The sequence below is a fragment of the Solanum stenotomum genome, chromosome 12 (genome assembly GCF_019186545.1).
Source record: "Solanum stenotomum isolate F172 chromosome 12, ASM1918654v1, whole genome shotgun sequence".
Classification (NCBI taxonomy): domain Eukaryota; kingdom Viridiplantae; phylum Streptophyta; class Magnoliopsida; order Solanales; family Solanaceae; genus Solanum; species Solanum stenotomum.
Window position 1 is genome coordinate 44,638,660 of NC_064293.1, and position 12,100 is coordinate 44,650,759.

General features: G+C 32.5%; 1 protein-coding gene across 1 annotated transcript; it reads right to left on the reverse strand.

Annotated features, from left to right (window-relative positions):
• Positions 1-3,811: 3,811 nt before the first annotated feature.
• LOC125848466 (peptidyl-prolyl cis-trans isomerase CYP65) lies at positions 3,812-9,136 on the reverse strand. Its single transcript, XM_049528329.1, has 11 exons — positions 8,794-9,136; positions 8,636-8,698; positions 8,434-8,537; positions 7,975-8,066; positions 7,782-7,871; positions 7,614-7,689; positions 7,160-7,533; positions 5,930-6,186; positions 5,544-5,832; positions 4,403-4,510; positions 3,812-4,294 (listed from the first exon to the last, which is right to left on the reverse strand). Exons 1-11 carry the CDS (start codon positions 8,919-8,921, stop codon positions 4,085-4,087), a joined length of 1,791 nt encoding a protein of 596 aa, XP_049384286.1. The 5' UTR covers positions 8,922-9,136; the 3' UTR covers positions 3,812-4,084.
• Positions 9,137-12,100: the final 2,964 nt, after the last annotated feature.

Genomic DNA, 12,100 nt, shown 5'->3' on the forward strand with positions numbered 1-12,100 from the left:
TTGGATGAGTATATTTAAACAAAATTAGTCGAGTATATATATTTGATCCCACAAATTAATTGAATTTGTTTCAAAAAGTCAATATCTGTTTTCTTTTATAAAATAAACTAAAATACTGTTACAGTTTCGTTCGTAGAGTGTTAATTGATTAAGTAATATGTTTTAGGAGAAACAAATACTTTCTCCATTTAAAAAAGAATGACCTGCATTATCATTTTTAGTCTATTTAAAAAAGAATGACTCATTTCTTTTTTTGGCAATATCTTTAATTTCAACTTTCCGTGAGGCCATAAGATAAAAAGACATTTTGGTACATTTGACATAACTTTATTTTAGAACCACAAGATTTAAAAGTCTTCTTTATTTTCTTAAATTATGTGTCAAAGTTAAACTAGATTTTTTTTTAAACAAAGAGGTAATACTTGAAGTGTATGATAAAAGAGTGTGCAAGATCTATAAAGACTTCCTAGTGAACGTAGAAAAAATACTTATTTTTAGTGAAAAAATATTTATTCCCGAACCAAACATGGCCTTGGTGAAAAAGGAAGGGATATTGAAGAGGAGGCATTAAGCTCGTAAACTCAGCTAACATGAGTAGTGCTTTTTCAAAAGAGAACTCGGGGCTGACGTCCGTTCAAAGGACATACTCAGTTTAATTATCAAAAGCAAGCTCTAAAAAAAACATAAACAATAGTTGAATTAAGTTGCATCAAGAATTTTAGTAGACTGAACTTTCACCTTATTAGTTATACGTGTTATATAATTGCATTGGTATCTAAAAATTACTCAAAATCGTCAAGTCGTATTCTTGGCTCTATCCTACGTACAATCATTGGATAAATTTTCATATACTTTGTACTCTTCTATTACCAGAGAATGGTCAATTGGTTTGCTATACGTACATTTATAGGGGAAAAAAGAACAATTTGTATTGGCATTCATGATTCTAGTCCATTTATATGATCAATTTGGGTAAGGGCAAAGTGGTCATTGTACACAACCAGGTCTTGTTCCAGCACCAATTTTCTAATATATAATATTCTCTTGGGAAACTCTCCCAAGAATTATTCTTCTTCAGCGTTGGAAAATTATAAAAGTTAAGTTGTTCCTAATATATTATTATATATATATATAGTAGTACTCAATTTCTTAAATCTTTTTTCTTTCTGTTAGAACATGTCAAACAGACCTATTGGTTTTACGCGTCGACGCTTAATTAATTAATAAACACATATATTATATAAAATAAAGTTAAAAGAACATCATCAGCAACATAATCCCCACATGATTTTTTTAAATGAAACTGGATATGATATGACAATGTTGTGTATAAATTAGATTTGTCGTTGGATTAGTTTAAAAGGTGACTACGAAAGATTATTAAACAACTCTTTAATTCCACTTTGGAGGATATATAATCACAATTTAGTTCCTTAGTTTATTTTTTATTTCCTGTTTGGTTTAATAATAAACACATATATTTAACTTGTTTGCGTGTTTAATGGGTCAACTTTTCAACAGTACATAGACTAGGTTTCTGTTTCTCTAACAATTAATATACCATGCTATGTAGTAATAATTATTAATTAGTCCTTTTTGAGTTTTTGTAATGTATGTTTCAAGATATCATAAAAAGTACAAGTGACTGATTAAAATGAAAAGAAAATGTTACTTTTATGAAGAAAAAAATCATTCCTAGGTGGGGGGAGTAATTTATAATGGAGTGAATATAACCAACCCCACCAGTGGTTGACCAAACAGACTTATTTTAATCAAAATGATGAGTCGAAACATTCTTGTCAAGTCTTGCAGTTTACATTAAATTATGAATACCGCTCAGCATGGCAAGTGTAAACGATATAGTAGAGTCGGATGTATGTATATGAAAAAGGAGTGAGCGTCAATAATTAACTCCCCCCTCTCTATTTTTCTATATATAGTATTCACTTTTGACATATTTCTTCAAATGTACAAACATTTTAATCATTCTGACTCAGACATCCTAATCTTGATAAAAACTAATGATGCCTTAAATACCAGGTTTTAACTAAACACAGAATTCAAACTCTTTAACATATGTATTGTACTTTTTACCTTGAATAAGACCCTGAGGTAAATTGTATAAAAGAATATTGGTTTTAAGATCGTTTTTACTTTTCAATATTATATAGGAGAGATGGGAAGGAAATTACAAGATAGGAATCAAACTCACACCAACAAAGTTAAAAATTCAAGTTCAAGTAATCAACCAACTAAACTAAACTACTAAAATCCTCTTTTGCAGAGTTGTTCTTTTCTTCCCTCACTTTTTTCTGACTAAAAATATATTTTCAAGGAGGGGGAAGGGTGATAGATATAGTGTTGAAATGGAGACTTACCTTTTATAATGAAGTAGTCAAAGAGGAGAATGGAGTCATGAGTAGGAGCCCAAGGGACAAGGGGATCAGCTTTTGTTCTGTTTAAGTTGGAGTCCCACCACTGACTCCCATTAAGAAATACTCAGTAGTCAGCTGCAGATTCCTAAAAGAAGAACCCACCCCTCATTATTAAGTCCCTCTCTAAGCTATTGCTGTTGCAGACCATGTGAATATGTGATACTACTTCTCCTCCACCTTATTTTCCTTTTCTACTGTCAATAGGCTTATGGCTTTGTTACATGATGAAAGGAACAACTCACCCCACCCATGCTTTGTTTGTACCCCAGGAAGACATTGAAACACCTAGATAGGAATTTAGTACAGTTATATTCACAAGATTTTCATGCACAAATGTGTAACAAATATGCTCAAACCTGAAACATCATGCCTTTCAAACAACGTGACACTCTATATCACCTTCTAAATGTGAGGTTTATGGAGCGACAACTAAATGTAACTCATTCCAATAAAAGTAATTCCTGTAACAAAAGAACATAAATAAAACGCGAAAAAAGATGGAAGATTTCATCTTCTTTTTTTTTTTGATTTGCACCGGGTGTCCGAGTCTCTTTGAGCCCCGACTAGTCCCGGGGGTGCACAGGCCCTCGGCAAGGAGTTTCCCGCAAGTGCACCACGGTTAATTCAGGTTTTACCCAGTCCGATGGCCCTCAGAAATTGTTTGCACCTAGTGGGTCCAAGGCTCAAGTCAATTGCCAGCAGGCCAACCCCTGAGGGTTAGATGGAAGATTTCATCTTAAAAGAGAGGTTGTTATATATATAAAGCTTTCATGAAAACACTACAACAATTCAACTCCTTCAATATTCACGGAGCACTACCACTTAAAGGAAGAATATTTTCCTTCCTGCGTTTGAACCTCACCAATAAAATCCCTTCCAAATCCGTGGTTTGAACTTTGAACTACCAACCGAAGTTCAATTGCCACTCTAACAAACCTAACTTGTCATAATCCTAGCAAGCATGTCGAGTATTCCATCAATCATAGTTCCCATTGACAAGGAAAATCAGTTGGAGACTAGCATGCAAGTGAACATCAAAACCTCAATCTCATATCACCATTCTGAACAAGGGGAAAAGCAGTTAAAATCTATATAAATGTTAATAATAGTACAATTATAGTAAAAAAAAATGTCACCAAATGTCTAAAACAAGTGTAATAGATTGTTTCCAACTCTGCACTTCCTTTTCTCTTTTTTCTTTTTTTGTTTCTCCCATCTTTTCCATATGGTCCCTTATTCGGCCTGGCAGAGAAAATAGTCTTTGACAGTATCATAATACTTAAATGACTAAAGTAAATTCCACTAAATTAAAAATCATTTGGGAGAAACTCTAGCCCTAGAATCATCAAACATTCATAGTACAAACAGATTTACTAAAACCTGATGATGTAATAACATACCTACAGTTCAGAATATCGAGATTGAATATGTTACAGATGATAGCAGTTCCTCTCGTCGATTAAATAACAGTAAAACTCAACCCAAAGCATCTCTTCATGTGCTTTTATCAAGTATCACACTGAATCATCCTGACAATCTTTAACAATAAAGCTCACATTGAGAGTTTAGATCCTAACCATTTGGTTTCCGTCTTACACTTGTCTGCTGAATGTGATTCAATGGCACAGTATTAACAGATAATTACAATTTTACCATGCTGAAAAATCTTTAAGTTCTGCTGTTGATGTGCCTGTTTTTCTCTTCTTTGCTGCAGAAATAGGTGGCAGACTGCTATCAGAAGAAGTTTTGGAATCGGCCTGTGCAGCCCTTGCTTTCAAATACTTGCCAATACCACTGCCAACAGCTTGAATATCTGAGGTTCCAGTTCCAGGGTTGCTGTACCATGATCCAACCTTCTCCTGGAACACAGGAAGGAAGAGAAAAGAGATTGACAGAGTATTAATAGATACAACAAAACAAGCAAAATGGATGTCATTTAAAGGCTTAAGAAAAAGAATAATACTAACATTGTCTTCATCTTCAGTTTTGTTGTCATCATTTGTTTTCTCCTCTTCTTCATCAAGCTCTGCATAGGGGTTTACATAAACTTCTACACTTATTATCTTGATTTCTTCCTGCACAAACAGTAAAAGCAAAAGGTTCAAAAAATATCTAGATTAAGAAATGAAAATACTGGATGTACAGAGAAAAAGCAGCAAGATTTTTAAGTCTGCGCTCTGTCCAAGGGACAGAAATGAAGATAAATGGAGGACTGAACGAAAATAGCCAGACAAATGAACAAATGAATGATATCTGGAAGAACATAAAGTCTTCTTTGGAAAATGAAAGTATTATATGTGACGGAATAAAACAACCCAACAGCTCACAATTGGCAGAAATAGCACAACTACAGTCCTTTTTACAGCTCTTTACATATATATCAAATCCTGATATGATCCTATCACTCCACTTTCTGCTGAAACCTGAGAATCAAGTCGAACTTTGGGAATGGAAGATCTTTCCCCCTATTTCTCTTTAGATAAGTAGTTCATTTATAAAAAATTGCTAGCATACCATTTTGATAACCACAGATAGAAAAAGCATAAGCATGATGACTGCAAGAATGGAGGAAGATAAATTAACACGCACGTGCAGTACAGGTCTACATTGAGAAGATCTTCAAATCTCATCCTTATCCCAAAGCTTAACAGGTTAAAACAGATTCTTGACTTGTTTGGTCTTTGATTATGAGCTGTTTCTAGTAATTTAAATGAAAAATTAAAAATTACCCCAAAAGCTGAGCAGGTCAACTGAGATTCTTGACATGATCATATTGGATTAGGAAACTTTTTCTAATGATTTTAATAAGCAATTTCTATTAGAGAAATATCAGATCGATCACTATACTTGAGAAATATCAGTATTCGGCATATCAATGTGTAATCACGTAATACTGGTTCAACAATGGGAACTAACCACATAAGCTTTCAGATACATAAATGGAGTAGCTACTTCGGCTACAGTGCTGGTATAACTAGTAGTATTTCTCCCTAAGTTGGTTTAAGTGTTAAACACACAATCAAAGCATATTCATTGATTCACCCAGGCATGATTCAAGATCTAGATTGAAGAATGAGCGTTAAATATAGAGTTACTCTTCCTACTAACCAGAGGTCGGTCATCGTCATTAACAGGGACTTTCTCCATGGTGGAAAGTGTTGGCAAGCCTCCAACAACCATACCAAAGACTGTATGTTTGAAATTTAAGTGAGTGGCAGACTTGTACAGGATGAAGAACTGTGAGCCATTTGAGTGAGGACCAGAGTTAGCCATGCTAACAACACCTCTACCAGAATGCAGCAACTTGGAGTGCACTTCATCCTTGAAGGGCTTACCCCAGATCGACTCACCTCCTTTCCCTGTGCCAGTTGGGTCACCACCTTGAATCATGAAATTTCTGCACAAGTGGACAAATAAGTTCCTTGGCATTCAATATTTCCTATTGATAAACAAAGATTTTACAACTATTTTCAAGCAAAAAAGGAATCAATTACCGGATGTTTCTGTGAAAAGCTACTCCATTATAATATCCTTGTTCACAAAGAGTAATGAAGTTCTCACATGCCCTTGGAGTTATGTCACAATGAAGCTCAATGTTCAAATCACCATGTGTTGTATGCAGCTGGACATAACCTTTCTTCTTGGGATTTTTCTCAACTTTAACATATTCGTATTCATTCTTTGTTACCGGATCATAGGAGGTGGAAGTGAAGGATCGAGAAGCAGCACCAGTGGTAAAACGACTCTTAACCTGAAAAAGTTGAACAGCTTTATAAATCACTTTGACTAAAACAACAGATTTCTATCATGGTTCTATGTGTTATTTTCTTGTTGAGCGTCTCTATTTTATTTTTCGGACAAGTAAAAATTGTTGCACCTCAACATTATAGAAGTTAAGACTAACCAACCAGCAAGAAAATCTTAACAAAAACTATGTGAAGAGAATACCAAATAGAATGCAAAATTCCAAATGCAAGTCAAAGTCAATTGTTTTAAACGATTAAAAAGGGCACAACTGATAGCTAGCTAGGTGTAAGGCAAGGTGTATAAAACATTTTGTTTGTGTCCCATAACAAAGAACTATATGTTTCTTAATTAACGTGTGAAGAAGGAATATTACACCAGCAGAAAATTCTCATAACAATACATCTATACTAAGTTTACACTTGTGGGACATGGTTGCAAATTGGATTATCCAGATGAAGAAACCATATTGACAAGCCACAAGGAGGTCAAAAAACAACTATGCCTAATCCCAAGCAAGTTAGGGTCAGCTGCATGAATCCTTACTGACCATGCTTCTCCATTTAAACAGTAATAGCAATTACTAGAGGTTCTCAATACTTTCATCTGGCATACAAATCTCATATAACACCAGCAAACTCCTAGAAAAACTAAGACCTAAAGTCAATACGACGTGGCTAAAACATGCTTCCAATTAACAGGTATTTGCCTATATAGATCTTTTCTTCCATTGTGCCCTATTTTCGATACGAGGTGAGGTGCAAAATTATGATCTATAATTAGTTATAAAAAGAAATTCTAGGAATAGACCAGAAAGTAATATGGGCAAATTCTAAAAAGCACACCACACAAACTGGAAATCTAGCATGAACATAAAGGTTCCCAATTGGAAAGTGTAAACTATGCACGCAAGTTTAATATTTACTCTTTCTGAATTGATCCAAAGAAAGCAACGAGATGGTTGCTTTCTAAAAACTAACCAGCTTAGCATTTACTGGAGTCCTTTCACCCGCCATGTGCAAAGCTATCCGCGCAGCTGTTTTATCAGTTGAACCAGCCTTTGCAGCAGCAGCACTTCTTCCATGAACTGATGCAGATGCAGCATCCACAATGCTGAAAGTCTGCTTCGCTGTTCCTTCTCCATTTTCTTTTGTTTTTGCGTCATCTTTGATACGTGATCTTGCAGCTAAAATAGCCTCAAGAGCAGCAGCTCTTTCATTCTGTGCCTTGTTCCCACCTCCACCATGCAGTGCAATCTCTTTCGCTTTCTCACTTCCAAGTTCCTTGAGCATTTGTTTGATGTCCCCAGTAATATTTATGTTGTATGTTGGGTCAGACTGCATTTTCTGTATTTCTGATGAAGTACCAAGCACTTATTAGAAGAAGTGGAGCCATAATTGCAGCAAAACCTGTATGATCAAGAGAATCACTCACCTTCATCGTCAACCTTTAAACTTTTCTTAACATGATCAAAATCTAGAAGCACCTTGGTGTCCAGTGCATTAGGATTCTGCAGTTAGATGTTCAAATATATCATATAAACAACATTTTCATCAAGCATATATAATAGTTAAGGGGAAGGATAGTAGTTTAGAAGCTTACTTGAATTGTTATAAGGTCTTCTCTAGAGAATACTTCATCAGTGAGAAGCTCCTTCCAGTTCTTTGTTTTGATATTCAGTTCTTTAACTGCCTAAGCAAGAAAGCCGGGATCAAACTCTCCATACAAGGAATGGACGATGCTCTTTTCTTTAAAGGACATATATGAATAATGGTCAGGAGACAAATATCCATACCTCATAACAGAAAACATTTCCCGTAGTTCTTACAGCAACTATATGTGTGAACTCTGTAAAAACCTTGTTCAAGACAGGACAGTGATACTCTCCTGAAACAATAAAACACCATTTTTCAACCCATTCCTGGAAAATGACAACAACTACTAATATGAATGCCCTCCCTAGAACTAGAAAAATTTCTAGGTATAGCTATCCCTAATTACCAAAGGCTAAAGACCCAAGATTTCATCCTTAAACTGTGATGGAAGTTTGAACGGACGACTGTGAATGAAATAGGCATGTTTATGGATCATCCCACATTCATCTCAGAAGACATATACAATGTTTGTACAACTATAAGTATTACTTCTTTTTTTCTTTTTAAGTAAATAATTCATGTGCAATTGGACTTCCAGTCAAATTCCAATTATTTCCAAAGCTAATTACAGATTGGATATCTTCAAAACAAGATATTACCTTCAGAATTCTTGTGGAAAGTAAGAGGAATTAAGTCTTCTTGCTTCATAGGTGCCCCAGTCACTGGATTCCTCCCATATTTCCTGATGTATGGAACTATATGCCTGCAAAAAGAAAAAGAAAACTATAATAATGGATACTCCAGATGAAAATTCATCAAGAAAAAGAAACTCTAAATGCAAGAAATCCAAGAAATACTGACATTATTTCAAAGACATTGCCATCTTTTGTGCATACTGGGTCCTCAAACGGTGTAAACGTAAGACTGCATATAAAATTACACGCCAAATTTAAGAAACATAAACTTCAAAAAAGACGATAATAATGGAAACAATCAATATATCAGAGAAAGGAACTTACGCGCAGCAATAGAAGGGAAGCCGTTTAAAAGGGGTTTTAAGTTCTTTGGATTTAGCGCCACCCCATTCAGTTGCCCATTCTGTCTTGGTTATGAACATTCGATCTTTACTGTGTTGTTTCTTCCCCATGATGTAATTGTCACTTCTTTCTTGGAAAAACTATAATCTCTCTCAATTAGGGTTTTAGAAGAACACTTATCTTTTCCAAGAAACAAGAAATCTTGTTGACTGTGTTCTTGAAATTGCTTCTTTTGGCGATACCGTTTTACAGTATCAGATAAATATCTGCTCCATAAGACGGTGGCCGCTTTGAACCTTCTTCTCCGGTGTGTTTCTCTTTTTTCTAAATCTGGACCTAACTTGAACCCGAATATATGATACACGTCATGAATTTGGCCCGACCCGTATTTATAGAGGTAATTTTGCATTTAACTCGTTATTGTTAAATTTTTATTTTGATCGCTGTGATAGTTTCCTAAACAAATTTAAACCTTAATTTAATAAAAATGGGCATTTTTATTGTTTTATATAGAAAAAACATATTATGTGAAATGGAGCTCAGATTTAATTTTTAAAATTATATTATTTTTAGATATAAAGTATAAGTACAAATTTAACAAAACATATGAAAAGTTAAATTTTTCAAAATTAGTTGTTTGTTAAATTTATCAAAACTCATAATTAGAATTAATAAAAGTGCTCATTTCAATTAATTAGTGATTAAATTATAAATATACTCAACTACCAATTTTTATAACGAAAGATTGAATTTATATATATATATATATATTACTCCCTCCGTTTCACAAAAAATGACATGGTTTGACTTGGCACGGAGTTTAAGTAAATAAAGAAGACTTTTGAATCTTGTGGTCCTAAATTAAAGTTATGTCAAATGTACAAAATTGCCCTTAATCTTGTGGTCTTAAACATGTCACGTGGAAAGCAAAAAGTAAAATGTTACCAAAAAAGAAAAGAGGTCATTCTTTGTGAACCGGAGGGAGTACTATATAAGAAGAGGGAATAACTATTCACCACAAGTCAACATGTGTTCCAATAAGAAGAGGGAATAACCAATATATTTATAAAAAGAAATGACATATAAAATAAATTACTCCCTCCGTTTCAAAAAGATTGGTCTGGTTTGACTTGGCACGAAGTTTAAGAAATTAAAGAAGACTTTTGGATCTTGTGGTCCTAAATTAAAGTTATGTCAAATGTACAAAATTGGCCTTGATCTTGTAATCTTAAACATGTCACGTGAAAAGCAAAAAGTAAAATGTTACCAAAAAAGGAAAGAGGTCATTTTTTTGAAACTGACTAAAAAGGAAAGGAGATCATTCTTTGTGAAACGGAGGGAGTACTATATAAGTATTGGTTTTTCAAAATGGAAAAGGACAAAACACATATAAAATTAAAAGACATATAAAAAAAAGTTGGTTTAACTCTCAAACATAAAAAGTAACATATGTTATTAAAAACTTTAATAAAAAGTACTATAATTTACAATAAATAATAACTTAAAATATCTATAACACAACAAAAAAAAGACTAATTTTTGTACTGCTTGTGTCACATAAATTAGGATGGGGATGATTTTAAAATTTTAATTTTGGTTATACATTATAAAATAGCCGAAAAATTGAATGATATAATTTTTTAAAAATAACCAAATGAATCGTCCTATCGATAACCCTAATGTTACTTCTACTCTGTTTATTTTTACTTAAATTTACAAAGATATGCTTCATTTCTACCCTCAATCTTATCGCTACATTTATTTACTATTTAAAATTGAAATTAAAAAGACAAATGACAAATAAGTTTCTATATTAGCTCACTTATGAGCAAAATATATTATAACAATCTTTACTAATTTTATAACAATATATAAACTATACTCCCTCCGTCCCATGTTAGATGGGCACTTCCAACTTTACACGGTGATTAAGAAATAATTAATAAATTGGAAGACTTCACCATTTTGCCCTTTGTTTATATCAATGCACATTGAAATGAGTTACAAAAAATACACATACAATATAGGAATGGTCATATTAATTGTAGGGGTAAAATGGAAAAGAATTAATTAATTCTATCCTAATTTAATAAGTGCTCAAATAATATGAAAAAAATATTTTTAGTAAGATTCTCATCTAATATGGAACGTAAAGAGTAATAATATAACTTTATTAATGTTGGGCCCAGACAATGCCCGAGATTTCTTTACTAGTATATATATAAAAGTGAATTTTGAATCTTTATTGTTGAGTAAATGAATGAAAATATTATAGAAAAAAAAAATTTAATTATGATTAATTATTGTTTGAATCACTTGAATATATTATTTTATATATTTATATTTATTACTATCTAATAAAGGGGAATAGCATGCAACAGACCGTCAACACGTCTACTTGTGCTTGTGCTGCATGCTTATATTCCCCTTCGCTGCCTCTTCTTCATTTAACTACTATATGCTCTTTATTAGAAAAAATAAAGTTTTTAAAAAAATAACTACTACATGTTGTCTCTCCATCCAATGAAAAAATGGAAAAAAACTGTTATATGCTGCCTCTTCTTCATCCAATGAAAAAAAAGTGGAATACATTTAAAATTTCAATTGTAAACTTACTTAGGGTCTGTTTGGAAAGCCACCTGGTAATTGGAATTGGTGTAATTACTAGGGTAGTAATTACCAGCCTAGTAATTACACTGTCTAGTAATTACACTGATCTGTTTGGTTGCTACAGTGTAATTACACTGTAATTACACATGTCCTGTTTGGATGTCACAATGTAATTACACATGTTCTGTTTGGATGTACAATTGCAATCAGAAATTATAATAAAATTTTAAAATAAAAATTAATTATTTAAAATTTATACTAGACAAATAAGAAACTTTATAAATGACATTAAATTAAATATTTAAGATATATATTCTTTTTTGAAAATATAATAATTAATAAACATATTTTCTGTAACTAATATTATGAAAAAAAATAATTGATTTATATTTTTTCAAATTAATATATTTCAATTGAATTGATCGTAACAACTAAAAGTATGAAGTTTCTACAAATATCGTGAAATGCATGTTTGATAAAAAGAAATAATATATAAAAAAAATGTCATAAATTATTAAATGTTTGACAAAAATATAATTTATCAACTCTAATTAAAAAATGACGTGCAATGTAGATATTACTAAAACAAATGAAACTGAAAATATAACATAAGTTATAAATTCAAAACAATTTTTTTAACATAATACTCTTATAACAAATTTCAATATAGCAATAAATA

Excerpts from the sequence above, each read along its gene's own strand:
- LOC125848466 (XM_049528329.1), bottom strand. The coding sequence starts at position 8,921 with ATGGGGAAGAAACAACACAGTAAAGATCGAATGTTCATAACCAAGACA. Across the intron at positions 8,699-8,793 it reads CTTCCCTTCTATTGCTGCGC|TCTTACGTTTACACCGTTTG; the intron begins GTAAGTTCCTTT and ends TTTTATATGCAG. Across the intron at positions 7,872-7,974 it reads GAAATGTTTTCTGTTATGAG|GCAGTTAAAGAACTGAATAT; the intron begins GTATGGATATTT and ends TTTCTTGCTTAG.